Source organism: Camelus bactrianus, chromosome 4, assembly GCF_048773025.1.
Source record: "Camelus bactrianus isolate YW-2024 breed Bactrian camel chromosome 4, ASM4877302v1, whole genome shotgun sequence".
Taxonomy (NCBI): Eukaryota; Metazoa; Chordata; class Mammalia; order Artiodactyla; family Camelidae; genus Camelus; species Camelus bactrianus.
Window position 1 is genome coordinate 34102393 of NC_133542.1, and position 27437 is coordinate 34129829.

Here is a 27437-nt window from a genome sequence, read left to right on the forward strand (position 1 = left end):
GTCTGTGTGGCTGCTGTTGCAACCCACAACAAACACGCAAGGACAAAAAATGTTTTCTTCCTGAAAAGTGCGCTGCCTTCAAGAGAGCCTGGAGCAAAGTGTGGATGGCTGGGTGGGTCCTGCTGGACTGAAGGGCCTGACAGTATGTGATTACCGGCAACAAATGGTGGGGGGTGGGGGGGTGTACACACACAGACAGACACACTCGCAGCGCCCAGCCTCCAGTTTCAGCGCTGGCAGAAGATAACAATTCTCAGCTCGCCTTTCCAGGGTTATTTTTGTCTGGGGCTGTTCGCTGATGGCAAAAGGTTTCAGCCCCCTCCCAACTCCCTCCGCTATCCTTGTTCAAAAGAGAAACTGGTCCTTGTAAACCGCTCACTCCCAGGGAGGCCTGGAGGCAGGGCTGCGGGTGGGAGGGGAGAGGGGCTGCGGGTGCGGGAGAGGACCCCAAATCCTGCTCAAGCTCTCACCACCGCCAGGCTGTTTTCTAGCGGAGGTTGTGCCCGGGGGAGACAGGATCACGGGGGAAGGCTCGGGCCAGGCTCTAGAGGAGGCGACCCCGGGGTCGAGGTAGCTGGCACTGGGAAGGGGTTTCCGGGACGCCCCCAAAGTGAGTTCAGCTGGGAGAAGAAACTGCGGGCACCTCGGGCGCTCCAAGCGGAGAGGAAGTTGGGCGGGAGCAAACTTTCTTGGAAGGTTGAGACCAAACTCTGAGGGGGCAGCGAGGGGCCGCGTGCAGAGGGAGGAGTTGTCAGTGCGGCGGGAGGGCGCGGGGCGCACGGCGCGGGCGGGCCGCGGAGGGGCCTGGGCGCAAGGCGGAGCCCGGGCGCGCCGCCAGGCTAGTGGGGGGCCCCGGCGGGCCGCAGATTCCCTCTGGCTCCCGGAGCCGCGGCAGGACCGGCCAGGAGGCGCCATGGAGGGGAGCCCCATCCCGGTGCTGACGGTGCCCACGGCGCCCTATGAGGACCAGCGGCCGGCCGGCGGCGGGGGGCTGAGGCGGCCCACCGGCCTTTTCGAGGGCCAGCGCAACTACCTGCCCAACTTCATCCAGAGCGTTCTGTCGTCCATAGACCTGCGCGACCGCCAGGGCTGCACCATGGTGGTGGGCAGCGACGGCAGGTACTTCAGCAGGACGGCCACGGAAATCGTGGTGCAGATGGCTGCGGCCAACGGGGTGAGTGACCCGGCCGCCCCTCGCGACCCGCGGCGCCGCCGCCTGCCCCCTCCACCAGCCCGGCCCTGGCCGAGCCCCGACTCCCACCACGCTCCCGGGATCGCCGCTCCCCCAGGTCCCCTCCGCCCGCGTCCCGCCAGCGCCGCTCCCCACAGCCTTCCCGGCACACCCGGGACACTCGGGCTGTGTCGCATCTGCCGCCCAGAAAGGCCTTAAGGGTTCCTCGCCCTTCGATTCCCGTCGGGTATCCCCTACCTGCCACATCGCCCTGAACTCTCCCCAGGACTCTACCCTTGCCTCGCACCTGCTCAGGGTTCTTTTCGACTTTCTCTTTCTCAGCCCTCGAACAGTATTTGCTCTGACAGCTTTCCCTACACTCGTCCCCAAACAGACTTCTTTCCTAGGATACCAGCATAGCTCCCCTCGCCACCCGTGTCCTATTTGCAATCATCTTCCACCCTAAATCTCGGCTCTGCCAAATTTAACAGTGGTTGTCTCAGAAAACTCTCTCTCTCTCCCTTCCTCTCCTCCTCCCCTCTCCCCTCTCTCCCTCTCTCTCTCTCTCCAATGTTGATCCCTGACATATTTGGCAAGCCTGGACCCTGAAGGTATTTAATATCATTGGTTCGTTAACCCTGTGCAGTTATTTCATGATTGACTTGATTAGGGAAGAGATGGGGCGGAGATCCATTTGAAAATATACAGCCTGGGCTCTCAGTTCCCGGGAGGCACATCTCTAAATGTTCAGAAATGAGATTTGCAATGCCTTTCTTAAAGCAATTCCCAACTTCTTTTCAAGATGCCCTTTGGCAGTTGACAGCATTTCATGCCTCTTCTCCCTTGCAGTTTTCATTCTCATTTTCTTTCCCTTCTCCCACGACCTCTGCAGTCTTCTTTTACAGTCTGAAAACTCAGACCTTGGGTTTTTCTCCTTCTCCCTCCTTTCTCCTTATCGTACAACGCATCTTTTGGTATATCCCTATACCCTGATTTCCTCCTTTCCAAAGCCAAAAGCATCTCTAGAGGGATACCTAACTTCAAGAGTCCTTGAGTTCTCTGTGGAAAACGTTGTCTAAAAAAAGAATTTCTGCCTTGTTAACGCATCAGATCCACACACATAGAACTTTTCTTTAAGTGAAACCTCTGCAGATGTATAAATGAGTGTGACCCTTTGAAAAAGTGAAACTAAACAATTATCTGGCTTTTGAATTCCCTCCCTTCTTTCCAACTCTCTTTTTTATTTTCTCATTTCTTGCTTTAAAAAAAAAGGTTTGAGGTTGTCCATGCTTCACATTTGTTTACTGTAATTTCCCCTTCTCAGTGTTTCAGGGATGGGGAAAGTTGTTTTTTGTTTTTTGTTTTTTTTCAAATAACCAAAGAGCAGTTGGGAGAAGCAGGGCCTGGCTGGGGGTGGGGATAAGTCGGGTGGTAGAAGTGTGATCTCCATCCCCAGTAGATGCTGCTGCTGGAGATACCAGACTTGTATTTCTCTCTGGCTCCTCACTTGGGATTGGTGAAAGTTGGCTTGAATCAGGGATTTGGAGAGAGGCTGACAAATGGTCTTTTACTCTTGTCTGACAAAGCTGTTCCGGGGAAATGATGGAGAATAAGGAGACTTGGGAGAGCTGTAGCCACTGTCACACTCCTTCCTGGGCCAGTTTTCCCAAGGAGTGAGAGAAACATAGCCTCTACCATATTTATTGCAGCTCAGGATGTTTTTGAAGCTACAGTTGTTGATTTGCTTGGGCAAATTATTAATATGCTTTATTATTTCTTGGCACACTTTACCCTAAAGACTCTTCAACCTCTTAGTTCAATAGGTCTTTTCTGATAGACACATTTTAGTAACTTTAAGAGTGGTGCTTATTTTAGGAGATAGTTAGCGTATGTTAATATGTGCTTCAAACAGAATCCAATTTAATCTAGCAGTTACTGTGAAGGATGGGATGGCAAAGTCCACATAAAAGCCTCAGCTCTTAAATAATCTGAAAATATTAGTTCTAAGATGAATGGGCACCAGGGAAAGGGATGGTCAACTTTTATGAAAATTCTAAACAGCCATTTTTCAGCAATCTTTTCCTCATTTTGTTCACCTTCTTAGGAGCTTTTGCTAAAGCAAAGTGGATAATCAGAAGGCTGGCTTGAGGAGAAAGGTGCTTTAAAGGGACCACTGTAAACATGGTTGGTCTCTCATGATTGCAGATTGATGGGGATGCACTTGCCTCCTGACCTGGCCTGCTGATATGCTCATGAGTGGGGAACTTTGATTCGAAATGCTTTGGCCTTTTTTGATTTCCCATTGGATATTCATTAACAGGCTAGAAAAATAGTAGAAAATAGAATTTATTCTCTTTGAACTGACTTGAATCTAACTGGGTAGGGTGCATTCTTTCTCTCTGAAAAATCTTGCTTTGAATTGATTTTTCTGTAAAAAACTGTAGTTGCTGTTTGATTATCTAATTGTTGGAGAAGAACAGAAGTTTGGAATTTCTAAAATGATAAACTACACTATTAATGTTTTAATATCTCATAAAGTTGAAATAGATTCTCAAATATCTGTACAATTTGGGAATTTAAATTTTTTTATTATAAAGTTATGGAATTTTCAAGCTTTCAGAAAAGTGGAGAGAATAGATCCATATGCTCATACCCTAGATTGTTGACATTTTTCTATATCTGTTTTATCTTTATGAGAGCTAAAATATTTTAAAGCACTTTAAAGAAAATGTGATTTTACCCCTAAATTCTTCAGTGTGGGTCTCTTAAAAAAAAAAAAAAAGGACCATTTTCCTTGATAATTACAATAACATTATCATTCCAAGCAAAATAAAAAATGACTTCTTTGTATCATTTATTGATACAGTCCACACTCAGATTTCCTCAGTTATTATGAAATGTCTTTTCTGGCTGATTTGTTCAAACTAGTTTCTTCTGATGAAGGAACACATATTACATTTGTCTTAAGTCTCTTTTAACCTAGAAAGTACTTCCCTCTTTATTCTTATTTTGTTAGTGATATTGATCTGTTGAGGAGACTAGTTTGGTTGATTGTCCTGTAGAATGTCTCTTGCACCCCTTTCTGGAATTTTCTGATTACTTTTATGGTGTCATTAAACTTTTCGCTCTATTCCCCATTTGTGTGTGTACTAGAAGTTAGTTCTAAAGGCTTAATTAGATTCAGGTTCTTTTTTTTTTTTTTTTTTTTACAAGATTATTTCATAGGTGATGGTGTAGATGGTGTATTTTCAGTTGCTTAATACAAGGAAACATAATCTCTGGTTGTTCCACCCTTTGTGATGCTGAGATGATTATACAGATATGCTGGTATCGTCCATTATTTTTCCCTTTGGGATTACCTAGTAGCCTGTGCAGCAAGCTTTGTATCATGTGAATAGTCAGTTCCTTTTCAACCTTTATTCAATTATTTTAGCATTTAGCATTAATATGATACTGGCTTGAGCTGATTATTTCATCAGTGGTTTCAAAATAGTGGTTTTCAAATTCTCTAATTCCATCTACATGGTTTAGCTGAAATTTTTCTATAAACTGGGCATTTTCCTCACTGCTGAGCTATTTGATTATCCTGTAATATCTTCTGGAAAGGCAGGATATATGTTTCTTTCTTTCTTTTTTTTTAGTTACCAATTTTCAGAGTAAGGATTTGGAGAAATAGCCACCTCCATTGGCGACACATGAATTCTGTTTTGTTTTGCTGTCACTCTTTTGAATATCACTATGGACTCTTGTATTTTTCTATAATCAATTTGAATAGATAAGTGAATAATGAAAGGTACTTTTTAAACCTGTTTTTGTGGTTTTTATGTGACTATGTGAATTTGTCTAAAAGATCCCCAGAAGTATTTCATCACTCTTTGAAGATTCGAACTATATCATGCTAAAGAGCAGAAGAAAAGTAACTACTAAGTACAAAGAATAAATAGTGCTATTTAAATGAATTGTGATTAAAATTAGTTTGTAACTAATTGATTTTTTTTATCCTATTTCTATTTCCATCTGCTTTAGATCCTCCTCAGGGGTTTAGATCCTCTATCTATCAATTTATTCTAATGTCTTAAAGAGTTGAAGAGCTAAATACATCATAATGTCTGCAAGAATGCCTTTGCCCTTCTCTGGGTGGATCCGTCTGTGGCCAATGGCATCCCTCTTTCTTTCTCTTCTTTGTTATAATCTTTTTTAGTCCTAAACTACCTTTAATATTGGACAGATGATAGCACTGTGTCTGCCTCAATATGTTGCTGAGTTTTTCTAAAGTCATCTTTCTCTGAATGATGACATTTATCAACACTGTCTAACAGAACTTACTATGATGATGGAAATGTTCTGTAATCTGCACTGTCCTAGCCAACAAAGACGCATGACTGTTGAATACTTGAAATAGTAGCTGATGCTGTTGGAGAACTGAATTTTACATTTTATTTCATTTCAGTTAATTAGAATTTAAACTGAAATAGCTGCAAGTGACTGCTACCGTACTTGACAGCACAGTTCTATCACAGCCCAGTTTTATAACAGCATTTAAAATGTGTGTAGTTTTTTTTTTTTAATAGAGCCAGACAACCCAAAGCAACTACAGCTTAAATAAAAGTAGGTCACCAAATACTACAAATACCTAATTGGCAAACCCAAACCAGATTTCTTCATGTGATAACCACACTCTCTTTTGACGTTAGCCCAGGAGGCGACGAGGTGTGGTAGGAAAAGCATTGTATCAGCAACTGGAAGGCTTGCCTTCTTTTCCTCCCTTTGCCATACAAGCTGCAGTGCAAATGCTTTGGCCTCTTGAAATACATAGAAACCACTTACTTTACCATCTATAAATTGGGGATGACAGCATCACTGAATTATCTTGAGAATCTAATGAAACACTATTTACGAAAGCATTTTGTAACGTCCACAGCATTAAGAAATGCGAAGAGTATTATTATGGTCACTTGAATACAGCTCAGATAATAATGATTTGACTGTGTGTATGGACTAAAACAAGTTAGAACTCTGTTACGAGTTTTAGCCAAGAGAAAATCCGTTTGTAGGCTAGCCATGCATTGTGCTGGCCATATGACAGTCAGCATTAATGATAATAATATTGGCATACAGTGCAGCTTACAGAACTCAAGATTTTCTCAATGCATCGCCAAATCTTTTAGAAGGAGAAAATGAAGTGAAATGACCTGAGGAGAGCTGGGTCAGCAAGGGGCTCAGGCGGGCCCTCTGGAGAGATGCTAGCACAGATTGTATTTGATCCCAACAGGTCACGAAGAGGTGTTTGCTCCAAAGAATGAGAATATCCTCACCTTGGCATTTACAAGAACTATCTGGGGAACAAATTTTGGTTTGGTCCCAAAGACGGGGAACATATATTTAGAAGAGAAGCAGAGCAGCATATGGTGGCAGGTGGGAAGCAGGAAAGAAGAAAGAAGCAAGACAGGGAAATATGTGCTTCAACACGTAAGGCTTCTCTCCTGAAGTGGATCTGGAAATCTGGGTGTGGCTGGCTCCAGATCCTGTCTCTAAAAAGAAAAAAGACCCAGGTGGTGATAGCTCTGTATTTACTACTGGTGTTCACTACAGAGTAGGTGAGTGGGATGGGCTGCTATGGCCCAGACATTAGAAAGGACTGGTTTTTATTGCATTAGAAAAACCCAAAAGAGCCTTCCATAGCTTTGTTCTGTCTTTTTTTTTTTTTTTTTGTATGAAAAGAAAATGTTTTATTATATAACAAGAGTTAAAGTTTGTAAAAATCTGTATCAGAAAAACTGAATGCCATTCTAGGCACAATGAGGAAGCTTCTCTTCCAAATCCTCATCCCTGGACTGTGGAAATGGGAAATCTATCATGTGAGCAACAGCAAATTTTAGGGAGCCCTTGGTTCCATCCATTTCCCTGTATGGATCAGTTCATTCTTGACTCCCTTAGCCTCAAGTCTTCATTCACATTTTTATGGGGAAGTAAAAGGAGTGGGAGAGGCTCTAAGAACAGCTGGGTCCTCCCAGTTGCTGGGGGTGGGTTATTTTAAGCTTTGTTTAATGTGTCCAGAGACCCAGATGGCTTTTTTTTTTTTTAACTAAGCTGCTTTATTAAATCTTGTGATAAAGCATAATGATGTTTATTGAGAAGACAGATACACATCAGCAACATTATATTTGAAACTTAGCCTAAGAATCTTCTATAAAACATCTGTTCTCTTTGAGCTCTTAGTGAACTCTGGAAGTTTGCTAGTTTCTGTACAGCCTTGAGGAATAGGAGTTGGAACCTATTTTGGGGGAGTCTAAGCAGAGGTATTGGCTTCACCAACCTTAACCTTCATTTTCTGGGTCCTGGCCACCCTTCTGTTAGACAACCGTGACATGAACAAACACTGTAATAAGATTTGAATAGGATTATTTGGGTATGATAGGCAGCAAAAAAAAAAAGTCTAAATTTCCCAGGGATTTTAAAATTGAAGGTAAAAATCTTGAGCTGCAATGTCCTTTGTTAGCCTACAGCCTTGACAGTTAATTGCAAACACTCAAGATTTGGCCAATATGCCTTTACTGTTTATACTTGCGTAGCCAAAGGGAAAGTTTTAGTTTCTTTCATCTGACTTGATTCTCATTAATTATGAATAGGAGGATGTCTAGGATATATACAAGACTTGTTAAAAAATCCACATTTTCTGAGTCTTTAAATATCTTTCATCTCCTACATTGTTAGTGACGTCAGATTTGGAGTAATGCCTTTATTTGTATGAAGAGAAAATTTTCAGGAACATTCAATCCCCAAAGAAATTCTTTTTCTTGGCATAAGGTCACAGAAAATTCTTTCCCATTCCACATCTCTACTAATAGGTGTTTTGTAAAAATAGAATAATCACTGCCTTTCTATTGTTTTCCTCTAATAAGAGTCTGGTATTGTAGCTAGGGGTATCTAGTTTTGTATTTAGGGATTTATAATAAAAAGAGAAAAGAATTTGAAATTCGAGGACCAAAGTTTATTCTGCTTGACCAAAGACCCCACAAAATACTGGGAGGAGAGTTTTAAAACAAATGGTGACTATCTATAATATATGAGAAGCTTTTCCAAATCAATAAGAAAATTCATACAATTTAGAAGAAATACTGTCAACAGCAACCACAAGTGCATGAAAAGGTGATCAACCTAATTAATAACCAAAGAAATACAAAAACAATTCATTAATTTGAAAAAAAAACAGAAAATACTTAGAGCTGGTGTAGATGTTGTAAAGTTGTCATGTTTGTACACTGTTGGTGGAAGTTAAACCAATACAAGTTTTTGGTCGGCCAATTTGACAGTATGTATCTAAATTAACAGAATACTTGTCCAATAAACCAGGAATCCCTTAATCTAAGAATCTGTCCTGTAAATTTTCTCTTGCAAATGCGGAAAAGTTTACCAGTATATACAAGAATACCCACTGCAGCATTTTGCTGAAGAAAAACTTGGAAACAATTTATATGTTCAACAGTACAGAACAGGTACATAATTTATGAGACAACCATACCAGGAATGCATTAATATCCATAAACAAAGGAGGTGGATCTATATGTGACATGAGAAAGGTGTGGATGATAGTTTGTTAAGTGGAACAAAGCCATTAGTAGAGGATCATGTGTAGCACGATCCCACTTTTGTGAATATAACATAGACATAGAAAATAGGGCCGGAAGAACATACTCCAGACAGTTAACAGTGAATGTATCTGCAGTATGTGAGTGGGTGTGGTGGGGGGAGGAGAATCCTTTCCTTTTCTACTTCATATACTTCTCTTTATTAAGTAATCACACACATATGTATGCATTGCTTTCATAATTAAATACGTCACTAAAGAGTAGGGAAGGAAAAGGAGAAGCTCTGAATTTGAATAATGGCACTACCATTTGCAGCTTTGTGACTGTGGGGAAGTCACCTCATTTTCTGGGGTTTGTTTCCTCATTTATAAAAATCAGGAAAGTTCTAATACTTGCTTCCCACATCATCCAGGGTTTTGGGGAGGATTGAATGAAGTAATGGATTATTATCAATTATTTTATTGATTCATATAACACAATTATTATCAGACTCTTTTCCTCCGATTAAAATAAAAGAAGGACATGTGCAGATGTGCTTTTTATTCTCTGTAGCTGTACTGGTCAGAAGGGGCCAGCTGATGTGGTGCTCACAGTTGCTTTGGTGAGACCTCCTCTTGACTTTCGGCACTTCCTCCTCGCTGCTGGCTGAGGCTTGGGTGGTGGCTGCTGAAGTCGTGATCCTCTCGCTCCTCCCAGCACGCACGCGCACGCACGCACACGCACTCATTCATGTACGCATAAACACAGATGCGGACACACCCTGTCATGGTACTTGGGGTGGCAGCAGCTGCCCTGGCAAAGACTTCAACTCAACATAAAGGACTTACATTTGTATTGTCCGTGTATTATCTCCTGTTACGAATTAGCTGAGTCAATGCTATGCTTTTCAACCTGAAACCTTTCTGAGGCTCAGGCTGTGTTAAGAGCAGACCCACCCCTCCATACCCGCTCCACTGCCCCCAACCCAGGCCAGATCTTAATCTGCTCATTTCATGAGGATTTTCAAGCCTAATGGACTGGGCCATGTGAGAGATTACTGAGAGGAACAAACCAAGCAGAGGCTAAGCGTCTCCACGCTCATCTGCCGAGTGGTCTGAAAACGCACAGCTGCAAGCTCTAGCGATGCTTTAAAGTATTTTGTCAGGATGTTTGTCAGGGTGCCTGTTCCTGCAGCCCTGCTGAATGTTTGCTTCAGAGGCATACTCTTTTTTTGGACAGGATCTCCCAAATGTAAAGTGACAGATGCTAATGTGGAATATAATACAGAAGACCCAGCTTTGCTGTCATAAATAACAGTAAATTGTTTAATCTTGCTGAGTTGTAAATCTATGATTGCCAGAAGTCTTTAGTTCACTGGAACATAGTCTAAGGGGTGGGGACACTTAGCAAATGGGCAGTAATTATCTCCCAACCAGATAGATGCTGGTCTGATGGAGTTTATTTAAAGATCCACATAAATGTATTTTAATTGATTGTGACGACTACTCAGAGAAAAACACACAGCTATACAGAAAGACTGAGATTTTTCTGGGAAAAAATACACACACACACACACACACACATATTATTTTCTGTCTACCTATAAAATTACCAGATGGAAAGTGTTCTGAAGCATTTAGATACTTTATCAAGTAGCATATGTGTATGCACATGTGCACAGGACACCCCCTCCCCAGAGATACATCTTCTTCTCTGGATATATTCAAGAAGACAGTAGATCAGAGTCCCAGATGTCAGAAATCTTCGAAGACAGCATAGAGTTGAAGGAGGTAACTAAATGTTCCCAAATGACCTATGTTTCTATGATAACAAATAGAACTTGTGCTGGAGTCAGATGGACCGATAGTAAGGAGTGTAAATAGTGTAAACTCTGCTGTTCCAGGCAGGAATCGCTCTTGCATGGACAGCTCTCTGCTGTGAGTTCAGCATCACAGGTAAGTCAGCAGCCCAGCCTGGGACACACCAGCGGGTGTACACGTCAGAGGCACAGATGGGGCAATGAAAGAAGATCTGGGCCAACACAAGGAAGGATACAGACGAAGTCCTGTTACTCCTCCCCGTGGGCTTCGGCAGTGTTTTAGTGAGCAGGTTTGGCGGTTAAAGAAAAAAAGAAGACATACTTTTGAAGGCATGTTACAATTAATTTTCTATTTAATTAGCAGCAAGCTACTTTCAGTTTAATCTATTACAGTGTGGGTTTAGTCCTCAAAGATTTTTTTCAGTTTCACATATAAAAACTTCAGGTAAAAGAACACTTTTATTTTGGTCAATAAACTGTGGGACATTTAAATAATGGAAGACTATACAGCCGCTAAAATCATGTTGTGGGAAAATATTCAGTGACATAGAAAAATAGACTCCAGGGAGGGGCTAGATGGGTTAAGTGAAAGATGTAGGCTCCACAAAAATCCCTTTTGTGGACGTATGTGAGTATGTAAATGGAGCAGAGATGGAGAGGGAGAGACGCCAAGACACACAGACAGACAGTAGACACTGAAATGTTGGGTCATGTTTAGTTCACAGACGATTTTTCTTTTCTCCTTGCTTATGTATACTTCCTAAATGTTGTGTAAATGTAAATATATATGTGTGTGTATATATATACATATATATTTGTAATTAGAAAATAACAGATTCATTCAATTACTAAGGATTAGACATTCATAATTAAGAATTAAGAAATGACACCCACAAGGAAGGTGAGGGAAGTACACTGAGAGTTTATTGGGTACCAGACACTGAACTGGAGTTTGGCTATGTTACTTTCTTTCACCTTTTATCTTTTAGGAAACAAAACTTGAGATACAGAGGATTCAGGATCTTGTTCAAAGTCACATAGCCAGTATGTGGCAAGTCTGTTTTTGCATCCTTTCCCAATGAATACCAAAATCTCAGTCTCTCAGTATCTCAGATACCAAAATCTCAGTCTCTCTTTATAGCTATGTGTTTTTCTCTGATAGTCATCATAATCAATTAAAATACACGTATGTGGATGCCAGCTGGTATCCAGTTGAGTTGATCACCTCATAAAATTGCAGCAGACAGAGCCCTTTCTTGTTTCTGCAAGCCAAGTTCTACATCTTAAGGTAAACATTTCAGGATTTTCAAGCACTGAATTACCTAGTTACCAGTAGGGACGTAAGTTCCAATCTCATCACCCCCATTTTGCAAAAAGGCAAGCTAGATTACCGGATCTTATCAATGAAATCTTGAGAATTGCTGGGCTGATTGAAGAACAGAACTTGGGTCAGTCTTCTAGATGCCTGTGACTTTTCTGCACCTGTTCAGATGTTAGGAATCGAATGTGAAATCCACCTTGTTTGTCTCTAATGAACTCTCATCTTTCCTTCCAGACCCTAAGTGTGTGTGTAAAGACTTCCAGGGGAGCAGGCAGCTGAGGATGAGCTCGGGTGCTCCCATCTGGTCTCCATGTAACAAAGCGTATAACTGCACAATTATCCATGTGCAAATGGAGAAGTCCCTTGATGTTTGGATAATCACATCCATGTCTTGAGTTTGTTATTTCTCAAAATTCCACTTAGCCATCTCCTGCTTACTCATGTGCAGCACTGGTCAAGGGCTGGCACTTCTCTCTGACAGCTGGGACTGAGGGACTGAAGCCCTACCATCCATGGCAGCTTGGCTCTAGGTTTTTTTGGTTTTTGTTTTTTTTTAAATGAGAAGATGAGAAACAGGCATCTTTGTGTATATGGCTTTCCGTGCACTTCGTAAGTGGATGTGGCGGTGGCTGTGTGGTCCTTTACAGCACTCTCTCTGCCAACCATCAAGGAAGTCTCTGTTTAGGGCTCTCTTCACTCTCTCTCATTCATTTTGGGAATCAAAGGGAAATGACACAGTAAAAGGAGGATATTGTAAAATGTCATGCTTACTTTTACTTTTCTCTCCGTGGGACTCTTTTTGTTTATAACTTATTTAAAGCTAAAAGGAAATCCTAAGAGGGAAATCTTATTTAAGGGAGTTCACACATGAAAACAATCCTGCTTTCATTAGTGTTATGTTACTGGGGGAATGTCATTTGGAATCAAAATTATGCGTCCACTCTGAGATTCTAGCCTGAGGGTTTACATTGTATATCACTGCTCTCCAGGACTTTAACTTGAGCTAATTAGACACTGAACTAATATTAAATCTAATTTAGAAGAGTGGTTGGTTGTGTTCTGAAAAGTGGGGGTCATCAGAAATAAAATAATTTAAACAATTCACTGTTTATGGTAAAGAATAGACATGCTGGGAGAAAGCTGTCTGAAATAAAATATTCTCTTTTTCGGAACACTGGTCTGTGGCATAGGGAGGGGCATACTGTTTCCCTTGGCACTTGTTGTGCCCATTCATGGGGGCAGTAAACAGTGATACAGTCCAGGTGAAGTTTAAGAGTTGGTGGAAGGCCCTGGCAACTAGTTAGGGAACAGACTCAGAGCGATCACAAGTGACTGCACTGTGGGAAATGCGGGCTCCCTGCTACATCCTCCCTTCCCCAAGCACACTTGGAAGTCATGCCTGGGTGGGGACAAGTTCACGCTGGGCCTGGGTATCTGGGTATCTGGGAGAGTGTGTGCCTCACATATGTGTCTGCGGGCACTGGTGTGACAGAGTTCTCATGGTTACCTGTGGACCCTGGGATCTGTACCCATGTGCCTTCTAGGTGTGTGTGTAAGTGACAGTGGACTAAGCCCACCCGGGTTGGGGCACCTTCTGCAGGGCTGGGTGGGGTTCCCCTTCCTCTGGCCAAAGACAGGCTGGCATGGCATGGGAGCGGCAGTCCTTCCAGTATGCCTTTGGGAGGGTTGGCCAGGGAGCAGCAGAATGCCATGGCTCAGACCTCCCCAGGCTGTGGTCTGGGTTCCACCCAGGAATAAAAGTCAGATGTTGCCTGCTCCGCTGCTACAGACAAAAAACTAAAGCTACTTATGTGAGTAGACCATCTTTTCCTTGCAAGGTGGCAGTCTGCAACATTGGCAGAGGGTAGTTTTCCTAAGACTTTTTCAGAGAGTGAAGTGGTGGTTTAGGGATAATCCGTGATCTACAAATGAATTTTAAATGTAGGGGATAGGGGAGGGCATTTGGTGGAGGCAAGAGCGTGATGTATATTATGTTGAATTTCAGAGTTTCCCTTTATACAATCTCATCTAAAGTGAATTTTCATGACCCTGTGCCCTTTCAGCTTTGCAAATGAAGTCGTGAAGCCTCAGAGAAGTGATGTGATTTGTCTTAGGTCGGGGTGGAGCCAAGACTCACATCTTGATCTTTTAACTTCAAGTTGGGTAATTTTTCTTTATACAGCAGGGCTTCCATAGCTTTTCTGACCACATTTGCTTTAGGTTAATTGGGAGAGGGAGAGTTCACAGAAGAGGAGAAAACAGACATACCAAGAAGGTGATGTGAACACAGAGGTGGAGTTTGGAGTGAGGGTCAGTCTCTGCTGTGGGCAGATGGGGCTCTCCGCAGTGGCTGTAGGCAGATCAGCCTTGGTAAGTGGAGGTCCATGCGTGACCTCCCTCCCTGCCACCATGGCCGCTTTATTCACGAGCCCATTGGACAATGACAGGAGTGGCTCAGGGAAGTGGCTGACATATACACTTGTTAATAAAATCCTCCTCTGCTGAGGTCACCTTTTGGTGAGCATTCACATGGGACACAAACGTCTTCACGATTTTCCACCGCTTACCTTCAAAGCCTCATCTGTCACTCTCCTGCATTTTTTGCAGTACTTGTCGCCTCTCAGAAGTCCCTCAACTGGAGTTATGTGTAGTGTCCAGAACTACCTCACTTTACGGGTATTAGTGGCTTAACGAGCAGGTCCACCCAGGTAAAACTTCCAGATAACTAGAATTTAATCTTATGTTAATCCTCCAATTATAACTAAAATGTTTCAGGTTGAAATTTTATTCAAATATATTTTCTCACTTTTAACCTTTTCCAAAAAGTTCAAATTTAATAAGACAAAATGTATCTATAATCTCTCTTATTTAACAAATAAACTGTACATATTGATTTCCCTGTTTTTCTAAGTGCTAGCCCCAAAGTGTACGTGGTTGTACATTGTTATGATAGCATAAAAGTTGTTTAGATTTCAGCATTGTTGACTTAGCATTAAAGCGTTGACTATGTTCCCTTTCTACTACTAAAGAAAATGCAGGTTGTTTTAGCAAATAAACCTGAAATGTAGGCAATGTTTATTGCCTTAAAAACAATAGAAAGTGATTTCTCACTCACATAATAGTACAATGTGGGTGTTGCTGGGGGGAAAGACCCTTGTCCATCCGGTGAGACAGGGACCCAGGTTCCTTCCGTCTTGTGGCTCTGGCATCTCCTAGCACCATGTGGTTGCTTGTATTGAGTCTGTGGAAGGGTAAATAAGCAGCGAGGGGAAGGCCTATCTGCTTCTTAACATCCTTCGCTTGGAAGGAACACGTTACTTGTGTTTTCATTCTCACACTAGTTTATTACTCATTGTGAAAACTGGTCGCATGACCACAGCTAGGAGCAAAAGTGGTCTAGAAAATGTAGCCCTGGCTGGGCAGCTGGTCCTCAGCAAGAACTCTGCCCTGTAGAAGGAGGCCATAGCTTTCTGTGGACCAAGTCTGCTACAGCTCTACCAAATTCATAATTGTCCTTTTAGATGACTGAGGAATATTCTATAAGTTGATACATCATACTTTATTTCATAGGTTTTTCATTGTTAGACATTTATAAAGATTGTTTTAAATGTTTCACCTCTAATGAATACAGCTGTAGGAAGTGTCAACACATGCACAGCTTTTTCCTCTTTGAAGATTATTTCTTTAAGAATAATTCTGAAAAATGGGAGAGAGGGAAACTTATGAACAAATGTTACAAATATGTTTCAGATTCTTGAATCTACAGACTTACTCCTTGAGGGTAATGACTAATTTGTATCCACTGCTATATCTGCAGGATCTTCTGCATTGCCTGTTTCATGATAGTACTGGATAAAATGAGTTGGATTACTAAATAAATTTTATTTATTTTATTTTAAAAAATTTTTATTGAAGTGTAGTTGATTTACAATGTTGTGTTAGTTTTTCAGGTGTACAGCAAAGGAATTCAGTTACATCAGATCGATCTGTCTATCTATCTATCTATTTACCTATCTATATCTATATATATCACATTCTTTTCCATTATAGGTTATTACAAGATATTGAATATAGTTCCCTGTGCTATACAGTAGGTCCTTGTTGTTTATTTTGTATATAGTCTTGTGTATCTGTTAATTCCAAACTCCTAATTTACCCCTCCACCCGTTTCTTTCCCCTTTGGTAATTATAAGTTTGTTTTCTGTGGAATGATTACATAAATTTTAACAAAATCATGTGGAACATGACTTATCATGGCCCTGGATAATGATATGAGTGTAATTATTGTCCTATGTCTTTTCCATCTTGATAAATGGTACTACCACCCATAAAGTTATTATAGCTAGAAGCTGAGGGTTGACTACTTTCTTCACTGCCCCAGTTTGAGTTATTTACTTTTCTGTGTAAGAAATATGACAAAACTTAGTAGCTTAAAATAACAACAAGTATTTATTATTACTCACAGTTTCTGTAGGATAGGAGGTGGGTTATTCTGACTTGGTCACAGTTGCATATTTGGTGGTGGCTTTGTCACATGAGAGCTTAAAGGGCTGGAGGATCCAGTGCAAGATGGCTCACCCACACTGCTGGCAAGGGGGTGCTGGCTTTTGGTGGGAAGCCTCAGTTTCTCTCTATACAGGTGGTTACACAGGCTCTTTGAGTATCCTTGTGAAATGGTGGCTGGTATCCCCCAGAATGAACAGTCCAAGAGTGCAAGGCAGAAGCAGAAAAGCCGTTTATGGCCTCACCTTGAAAGTCACACCAACACTTCTGTAATGTTCTACTAGTCATCTAGATCTGCCTTATTTAGTGTGGGAGAGGGCTGCACTGAGGCATGAATGCCAGAGGGCAGGGGTCATGAGGGCCATCTTGGAGGCTGGCTACCACAGCATCTCTCTTCCAGTTTATTTGACCCACATGTCCTGTTCATTCTCCTTCCAAACATATATTCACCTATAATCACTTCTCTTCATTTCTCCTGCCTCTAGTCTAGTCCAGGTCACTCTAGTCCACACTCAGCTCTGCTGTGACAGCCTTTCATCTGATCTTCTTCCTTCTGTTCTTGTCACTCTCTAAGGCATTTTCACATAGCAGCCACTCATTCATCATTCATTCATTTTTTCCAATTAATTAATTCAACATACATTCACTGGGTGCTTACTATATGCTAGGTTTGTTCTAGATTCTCAGAGTATAGCAGTGAAAAAAAGCCCCTAGAGCTTATATATATTGGGGGAAATAAATAAACAAATAAAATGGAAAATATTAGGGGGTAATATGTGTAATACAGAAGACTAAGCAGAGTAAAGGAAACAGAGGACAGTAGGGAAATTAGGGACTTACAGGTGCTTCTGCACTACATGGAGCTGTCAAGGGTGCCAGCTTTGATTAGTTGACATTGAAACAGCATCCCAAGGATAGGAGAGGGCAGGCTTTTGAATACTTGGGTAAGGGTGCTGTAAGCAGAGGAAATAGCAAATGCAAAAGTCCTAAGCATGCTTGATGTATGTGAGGAGCAGCAGACCAGCCAGTGTGGCTGCAGCAGAGGGAGGGAGGGGAGTGGAGAATGGCAGGTGATGGGGGTCAGATCGTGTAGGGCCTGGTAGACTGTGCAGACTTTGGCTTTACCTTGGGTTGATGAGGGGAAAGGAAAGTCATTGGAATGTTTTGCTGATATGATATGACTTGCTTTTTAGTAAGATCAGTTGGATTGCTCAGTTCATGATCTTTAAAAATGTAACTTATATCAGGTCACTTCCACTGCTTAAAACCCTTCCATGTATTCCCATTTTTACTTAGAATAATATCCATGTTCCCTTAGCTATTATTACTATAATTATTATTGTTATTATTAACACTGATGCCCCATTATTCTCTAGCACAGAACCCTGCTGATTTCACTGATTTTTTCCAATATATATCAAACTGGTAATTACTACTGCTACTATTATTATTAGGCTTATTTGTTAATAGTTTGCCTCATCCACTTGAAAACATGTACTCTGGGAATGTTGCGGTATGTGTGGGTCTCTCCATGCTAAGTGATCCCAAGACTGCTTGGTTTGGGGAGCTCTGGTGTTTGCTCTTAAAATTTTTTTTTCCCTGTATCTTTCCTCATTGTCACATTTGGTCAGTGACCCACTTCTAGCAATTCTGTTGTTGGTTGACTTTGCTGTTGAGCTGAACACAAGAGCTTGCCTTGGCTTCTGGGCTACATCAGTACTTCTCAAACTTTAATGGACTAATGAATTATCTGGAAGGAGGGGTGGGGATCTTGTTAAGGTACTGATTCTTATTCAGTAGGTGTGGGGTGGGCCTTGAGGTTTTGTATTTCTTGCAAACTTGAAGTTGATGGTCCTTTGAGTAATGAGGGGGTTTGATTACCAAGCTTGGCTGAATGTTGGAGTCACCTGACAAGCTTTAAAAACTGTGAATGTCAGGATCCCACCCCAAGATTCCAACATAATTAGTCTGGAATGCAGTCAGTATTGAGAATTTTCTAGGCTTCATTAATGATGCTAATTTGTAGCAACATTTGAGAACCACCAGATTGGAAGATGTTGGGTCTTATTTTAGGTTATTTTGGGAGGAGGTAATTAGGTTTATTTATTTATTGAGGGGAGGTACTGGAGGTTGAACCCAGGACCTGATGCATGCTAGGCATGCACTCTACCACTGAGCCATACCCTCCCCACCTCGGGCCCTATTTTAAAACAAAGCATGTGGAGTAATGCTCTGCAGGGTTGTGCTGCTTTCTTTTTTTTAAAAGCGTCGGTTTTGTAGCTATAGGGAGTCTGGCCACACTGATGGATGACCTCCAGATCTCTGCCTAGCATGGCTGGATTTCTCCAATGTCCCCAGCACATGCTGTCTCATGGTGGCCGAAATAAAATTCCTGCCTTTGGGAGAGTGGGCCTTCTGAGTACAGTTAAAATACACTTGCTGACAATGAGGCTGGAGCAGATCAGGTCCCCTACTGTGTGAGCTTGTGATAAGGTGGAGAAGGAAGGTGAAGCAGAGAAGTGCTGTTTTTTCTTATAATTTCCAGCATGTACACATCCAGTTTCTGAACCAGTAACAAACTAAGAACTTCTTGTGTGACTCCAGTGAAACCTTTGGTCATCAGCAACAGGTGTTTCAGACTACTGAATATCAGTGAGGCAGATCCCATTTATAGGTTAATGACTGACTGCTAGGTGTGGAAGTCCCAAATGGTCTTGGAGACATTGGGCAGGAAACACAACGTCAGAGCTACACCCCCGTCCCCCTCCCAAACCCCCAACATAAAGCTCACCCAGTTCTTCTTCTTTTCTTTTTTAACATTTTTTTATTGAGTTATAGTCATTTTACAATGTTGTGTCAAATTCCAGTGTAGAGCACAATTTTTCAGTTATACATGAACATACATATATTCATTGTCACATTTTTTTTTGCTGTGAGCTACCACAAGATCTTGTATATATTTCCCTGTGCTATACAGTATAATCTTGTTTATCTATTCTACATTTTGAACTCCCAGTCTGTCCCTTCCCACCCTCTTCCCCCTTGGCAACCATAAGTTTGTATTCTGTGTCTATGAGTCTGTTTCTGTTTTGTATTTATGTTCTTTCTTTTTTTTTTTTTAGATTCCACATATGAGCGATCGCATATGGTATTTTTCTTTCTCTTTCTGGCTTACTTCACTTAGAATGACATTCTCCAGGGACATCCAAGTTGCTGCAAATGGCATTATGTTGTCATTTTTAAGGCTGAATAGTATTCCATTGTATAAAAATACCACATCTTCTTTATCCAGTCATCTGTTGATGGACATTTAGGCTGTTTCCATGTCTTGGCTATTGTAAATAGTGCTGCTATGAACATTGGGGTGCAAGTGTATTTTTGAAGTAGGGTTCCTTCTGGATATATGCCCAGGAGCGGGATCACTCAGTTCTTTTTGCCAAGTGATTCTAGTGCTTGATAACAGAGCCTGGGACACTTTCTCATGAAATGCACTTCAATCCCATGTAATTGAATTGATTTCTTTTTTCCCCTGGCTAATCTAGATTGGTCGACTGATTATTGGACAGAATGGCATCTTGTCGACACCTGCTGTTTCCTGCATTATCAGAAAGATCAAAGCCACTGGTGGAATCATCCTAACAGCCAGCCACTGCCCTGGAGGACCTGGGGGAGAGTTTGGAGTGAAGTTTAATGTTGCCAATGGAGGTATGCGGTTCAGAATATGCCTTAATCATCATGAACTCTTTTCTCTTATATTGTGATAGTCTTACAGTGACCCTCTGATGCTAGACAAGCAAGGCAGAGAGGAAATGGTTCAGAAAAATCTAGTAAGATGCCTGTATTAGTCAGTGTTCTCCAATGAAGCAGAACCAACAGAATGTATTGATGGTCCCCAACTTATGATGGTACAATTCAGAGATTTTTTTGAATTTACGACATTGTGAAAGCAATATGCATTCAGCAGAAATCATACTTTGCTCAAATTTAAAATTTTGATCTTTTCCCAGGCTAGAGGCATGTGGTATGGTTCTCTCTCGTGGTGCTGAGCAGTGGCGGAGAGTGCAGCTCCCAGCCAGTCACGAGGGTAAACAACCGATACACTTAACAGTCACTCGGTACCTATATGACCAGTCTGTTTTCCATTTTAGTACAGTATTTGATAAATTGCATGAGTTATTCAACACTTTACTATTAAATAGGCATCGTGTTGGATGATTATGCACAACTGTAGGTTAATACAGGTGCTATGAGCTCTCTTAAGGTAAGCTGGGCTAAGCTATGATGTTAAGTGTATTAAATGCGTTTTTGACTTAACAGTATTTTCAACTTACAATGGGTGTATTGGGTATAACTCCATCATAAGTTGAGGAAGCTCTGGAAGGATATTTATTATAAGGAATTGGCTCATGGGATTATGGAGGTTGAGAAGTTCAAAGATCTGTGGTTGGCAAGCTGGAGACCCAGGAGAGCCGATGTTATAGCTCTGATCTGAGTGCAGAGGCCTGAGAACAGCCGAGCTGATGGTATAAGTCCCAGTCTGAGTCCAAGTCTGAAGGCAGGAGGGGACCAGTGTGTCAACGGTAGACAGCCGGAGGGAGAGTGACTTCTCCCTTTCTCTGTCTTTTTGTTCTGTCCAGGCCTTCAGTGGGTTGGTTGTGGCCCCCTCACCCTGGGGGAAGCCCTGTGCTTCACTCAGTCTACTGACTCAAATGTTAATCTCATCCAAAGACACCCTTACAGACACACCCAGAATAATGTTGAACTGAACATCTGGGCTCTTTGTGGTCCAAGCAAGTTGACATATAAAATTAAGCATCATGGTGCCCAAGGTGACATGACAAGAAAGTGGCATAATGGGGTCTCAAACTCATTTGGTGTCGTGGTCCCCTGCACACCTCAGCACAGTGAAATGAGTGAATGCTCATGCTGATCTGACATGGAAGGACTCTGGAGTTTAAAGTTGGGACATACCCTCAGAGTAATCTAGATCATTTTCTTCATTTTACACAGGAACAAATTAGCCCCCCTGAGAGGCTGTTTGCTCAAGGTCATGTGGCTGCTTAGGGCCAGACGGACAACTTCTTAGCATAAGTCCTGCACTCCCTCTTTCCTAGAGTGTTGACTTTCTCTCACTGACATGCTTGGAATTATTTCACTTTTTCATATATTTTTGTAGAAATTTTACTGTTTAGAGGTCCTGGTGGGGCGGCATATGTGTATTAGGGGTAAATTAAAAACATTTTTGAACATATGTAAAGGTAGGAAGAATAATAAATGGATACCATGTGTCCATTATTTTGTTTTTCCATTTTGCTTATCTTTTTTGTCCTGAAGAATTTTAAGGTGAATTACAGCATAAAGACATTTCACACCTAAATATTTCTGAATGCATTTCTTTAAAAGAAAAACATACTCCTATATATCTACATGACCACACTAATTCTCTAATATCGTCTAAAACCTAACGCATATTAAAAAATTTCCAAGTATCTCCCAAATCTGTTTTGTTCAAACCAAGAGTCATTCCAGAACCATACATTGCATTTGGTTGTTAAGTCTCTTAAATCTCTTTTAAACTGGGACACTGAGTCTTGGTGTATACACACTGAGTCTTGGTGTATACATGGGTGGGAGCTGCATTTTAACCAACAGCAGTTACCATTATGAATTATTCCTGGCCCCAGGCAAAATAGCACATCCTGAAGGGAAGGTACATTATCTCCCCCTCCTCGCAGCCATTTTGGACATTATCCAGAGAAGGAATATTATTCAAGTTAAGTTAAAAAAAAAAAAAAAGAACCACCTTACAAAGAGCCTTGTTTTTGAAGGTGTGATTAGAGAAATCCTGCTTTACAAAAAAGCACATCTAGGACCAACATTTAGTCTTGTAGCAACTATTGAATATTTTAGGAAAACAATCTGCAATTCCGGGGATTGGGGGATGGCAGTGTGGGCGTGACAGAGCATCTGGAGGTCTGGTAGTTGTTAAGGGTGTCTGAGCTGATATCAGACTATTAGGATTCAAACCCAGCCTCCGTCAGTTACCGCTGATGTGACCTTGGTTAAGGTCACCTCTTCCAGTTTCAGTTTCCCTATTTTGAAAATGATGATACTAGTAATTCTTACTTCCTCTACTTTTTGTGAGTGTTAAATTCCATATAAGGTGTGAAATGTGGTATATGTAAGTTTCAGTAAATGTTGCCTTGTGTCATTATGTTAACCAACGCAAGGCTTAAATGCTAGACCATAGGGTCCTTCCTGGGTTAAGAGACCAGTGAAATGAGAATGGACCGATGGCCTGGGATTAATCAAGTGATGATGGGCATCAGTATAGGAATGAGGAACAGGTTCAGCAGGGGTGCAGAGTAGGGTAAATGGAGGATTAGGAATTTAGGGGTCGAAGACACTCAAATTTGATATTTTTGAAAGAAGGATTTCAAGAGACAATAATACATATGGTATGACTGTACCAGGCATTGACTAAAATGAAGAGGTAAGTCACTGGCATGGGAGATGTGGACTGGGGAGATGCAAAGGAATACAAAGGGTGCTGGTGAACTTACAGGTTATCAGCATGGCTGGTTGAGTGGCATCCAGTCCTGCTAGAACTTTTTTTTTGTTTTACTTTTGGAAATCAGTGTGCTTTGGCATACAAACTCAGAAACTCTTAAAAAAAAAAAGTGATGGAAACAGCCCAAGAACATAGTGTGGTGCCTGGGAGGCAGGAGGATATTTGTGTATCATCTGGCAAGCATAAAAAATGCAAAAGCTAAATAAGACTATTTACTTTGTAAGTTTTGCAAAAGTATAAGAGATGGTAGTGAATAATGTTGAGAAGGGCTACATTTACTTCTTTGTGGTCTTCACTTTTCCTATACAAGAAAACATGAGTAAAATTCTTTCCCACCTGCTGAAATGGTGCTCTTGCTGTTCCTTTCCTCCCAGCTAACTTTACTGAGGTACAATTGCTATAGCACAAATCTGCATGTATATAATGTATGCGATTTGACAAGTTTGGTCATTCTCCCTTCTCATATGGTCAGTGAACCTTTACTGGGAGGCAGTAACAGTGCTGTGCTCTAAGGCAGCGCTGTCCAATAGAAATACATTGTGAGCAATGTATGTAATTTAAAATTTTCTAGTAGCCATGTAAAAAGAAGCAGGTGAAATAAATAATATAGTTTATGTAACTTAATGTATCCAAAATATTATCACTTCAGCAAGTTACTATAAAAATATGAATGCAATCTATTTTTCTATTAACTTTTCAAAATTTGGTGTGTGTTTTATAATTACAGCACATCTCAGCTTGACTAGTCACATTTTAGGTGCTTGACAGCCACATGTGGCTAGTGGCTATAGAACTGGACGGTGTAGCTCTAAGGATTGGGATGTAAAAGAAATCAAGAAATGATTTCTGTTCAGTAGAAAGTTATAGTTGGTAAGTGAGGTCAGTATACAAAGTTACCTAACTCTCAGTCTCTCTGTCATTTTTATTTTAGATCTTTCAATCTATTTATTTATTATATTCCCAAAGTTGTTGCAAAAAAAAAAAAAACTTAAATGCTTTGCATTAAGATACAAAAATTAAAAAGAAAAGAAAAACTGGAGGACAACTATTGATTTCATATTCACTTCATTTAAAGCCTATCACAGCTTAATTGCTGGCTTGACCTTTCTAAGGAAGTGCATGAGGTATTTTCACTTAAACCTCACTTAGTTTTATTGGGGAGGGGGTCACTAGAGAGTGTGACTTGCAGTTTTATTGGGGGGGGGTCACTAGAGAGTGTGACTTGGGGAAAATAATGTACCCTGGTCAGCTTATACCTCAACTAGGCAGCAGACCTGGGAGTAGAAATCACAGTTTCTTTCTCTAGGTGCACTTGGGAAGCTGCAGTTTAAATCTGGAATCCCTCGCTTCTGTCAAATGCATATCCTGTTTGTGTCTCACATCCTGAATAAAGCTGATGACATAACCGGGTCTCCCTGGCAGGTGTGAAACTATTTTTAGGGACGACGTATCATTGCTTAGAAGTGGATTAAAACAAACAAAGCTGTAGGTTACTGGCCTACATGGAACAGGTGAGGCTGACCACATTTCCTCTGTAGTGGATGAATAAAAAATATTGAGGCTAATTGAACTGTGAAGTGTTGACCATTGTCTAGAGAACAAATGAATCTTTCTCTGGCTTGGTGGAGGAGGAGGAGGTAACGTTTCTCTGATGGACTTTTTAAGCAGATTTATTTTTAGTGGTGCGTTATTTTCAAATCTTAGGTCCTGCGCCAGATGCTGTGTCAGACAAAATCTACCAGATCAGCAAAACAATCGAGGAATACGCCATATGCCCTGATCTTCGAATTGACCTATCTCGACTAGGAAGACAAGAATTTGACCTGGAGAACAAATTCAAACCGTTCAGAGGTAATAGAGAAATTCTGTTTTGAAGAAGTCAGAATAACTCCATGCATGGGGGCGATTCTGGTTTCTTCGGGGTAGAGCGCACGCAGAAGCGATGGAATGATCAGTCTCATGAGTGGCCCTTGATAACGAGATGCAATCTGCATGTGGTGCAGACTGGAGCGAGAGCAGCCAAGATATTTAGAACTGGCAACTCTCAAAAACCACTTTCCAAACTCTATATCATTTTTGACATAGGGAACATTTCACGGCTGACTCTTTGACAGTGTTCCAAGAATAGGCGGTGAATTGCCAAAACGTGTCTTGCTTTTCTAAGCAATTATGGTGAAGATGCCGAAATATTTTAGATAACTGAGGAGAGACCAACAATGTGGTGAGGTTATTAAAATTTCCCATGGAAAGTGGGCATTTCTTTTCCAAGCCAGAACCATGCCGTTCATCTTGATTCAATGCACAATCATTGATCACCTGCTCTATACCACACTCCACATTAGGAGATTTTAGAAAGGAATTCATTAAGTACCAAATGGATTTAAGAAAATGGTTCAAGAGTTAAAAAAAAACCAGGATGAAGTTGCCAAAAATATGCTATATTGTAGAGTGAATAAAACTTCTAAGTCGTCAGATTATAACCTTTCAATTTATAGATTAATATTGAACTATATAACAGCAATAATACCACGTATATGCGTGTAATTTTTTCACCCTTTATTTTATACTATTGCTTTTTCCTAGAAGACATACAAATGGCAATAAATACTAACATTTATTTACTCCTTTAGTGCCCCTAGAAGCTTAAATCCTGTTTGTGTTAAGGTGGTATCCTTATTTTATACGTAACTTAATCTAGCTAAAAAGATGAAATGCCTGGCTCACGGCCATGTCTTATTTTAGGGACGGAGAAGAGCTTGAAATGGAATGTTCAAGAGTCATAGTGTTGGGCCAACTCTACTACATTTTTCTTGGAATACTTTGAGTCAGTTGCTTGCTTAGCTAGTAAGCAGAAATTAATTGAAAACTATGTGATACTTACTGGAAGCAGGGTTCCTGCTTTTATTAATCTAGTTGGAAGTGTACACACATGTATGTCCACATAATCACTTGACAACTAAAAGCAAAGGATATTTTATGTCAAACAAATGATTTAAGTATTCTTAATCACATATATTTGGAAGGACTAGGAAATAAGACAGCTGAGAAAAATGAAGCATTACCATCAGGAAGAAATTTTATGTATGTATGTATGTATTTATTTATTATTTATTCACTAATTTTTGGTATCTTCACAATTTCATTAGTTGTCCAAGAGACCTAGCCCTTTGGTTAGCTCAGATTCAGGCCCACTGCTTTAGCCACATTGCTAGCTTGGTGAGTTTTCTACAATGCTACAGATACAAAGAGGTAGATAAAGAAATTTCCTGGCTCCCAGGAGGAATTTGGAGATAATTGGGATAATTTATGTGCTGTGTTCTTGCTGTTTTAAATGTTGAGCAAGGCTTGAGTTAATCAGAAACAAATCTGTCTTTGGCATTTCACCTTAAAAGATGAAGAACGTGAACTGTGTGATGTGAACTTTCAGTTTTCACGGAATTCTGCTTGCTTTCTTGTTTTTTACATTTCTGTTCGGTACTATGTGTTATCTGCTATAAATACCACATGTAGTTAGGCAAGTGGTTCAGGAATTAAAGAACCAGGATGAAATGCCAAAAATATTATCCTGTATTTCAGAATGAGTAAAACTTCAAACATGTTCAGGCCATAACCTTTTATTTTATAGAATAGTTTCTTCATGGTGGTAAAATATATGCAACATAAAGTTTACCATGTTAACCATTTTTAGATATATTGTTCATATAGATGAATTTTTAGTGAATTTATTTTATAGATTAATATCCTTCTCATGTCAAAAGATGATTAAAAACTATCTATGTTCCTTAAAAAGTAATTACATTATATTTGAATGGACACACATACTACATTTAAATGCAAGGAAAAATAGTTTTAGATTTGTATTTAACCAGATGAAGGGAGAGTTTCATATTACATATTAAAATCTCATTCATTAAATATTGCACCTAGATGTACTAAAAATTATTAAAGATGGGTTGTTAATATCTTTAGTGTAAGTTTAAATATCTCATGACTCCAAAGTTGTATGTATTTGAAAAATTTGAAAAACAACATATGTAAGTTTCAGATTTTATCTACAGATATAAAAGGTACGGCTCGTGGACAAATTTTAGTGCTTATAATAAGATATTTATTACTTTTAGGGAAAGTATTTTCTGAGTATTAATTACATACTGATTGCTAAGTTTGAAAATGAGATATATTCTGGGTTTTATGAATCTGTGAAATAAATGGGAAAGACTTGTTTTGGATTCCTGGTCATTGGATAGTGCAGGACACTGGAGAACATTCGTGTTTAATGAGGATTTCTACATATCTGACACCCTGAAACTGGTACTAGGTTGGGCACCCAGGAGATGGCACACAAACTCAGAAAAATATCATTCATCACCAGTTCAGAACCTGGATCTGTTTGGCACAATGGCATTTGGAAAGTAGGGGGTCACTTCTTGATTTGTTTCGTGCCAGCTGAGTCACTCTTCGGCCATCCCCGCAGGAGAGGCAAC

The 27437-nt window shown here is 40.7% G+C and overlaps 1 protein-coding gene across 1 annotated transcript in view; it reads left to right on the plus strand.

Annotated features, from left to right (window-relative positions):
• Nucleotides 1-432: 432 nt before the first annotated feature.
• PGM5 (phosphoglucomutase 5) overlaps nucleotides 433-27437 on the plus strand; it is a 160250-nt gene continuing 133245 nt past the window's right edge. The window contains exons 1-3 of the mRNA XM_074361657.1: nucleotides 433-1174; nucleotides 19925-20087; nucleotides 24658-24804. Coding sequence (XP_074217758.1) covers nucleotides 914-1174; nucleotides 19925-20087; nucleotides 24658-24804 — 571 coding nt within the window. The 5' untranslated portion in view covers nucleotides 433-913. The remainder of the gene's footprint in view (nucleotides 1175-19924; nucleotides 20088-24657; nucleotides 24805-27437) is intronic.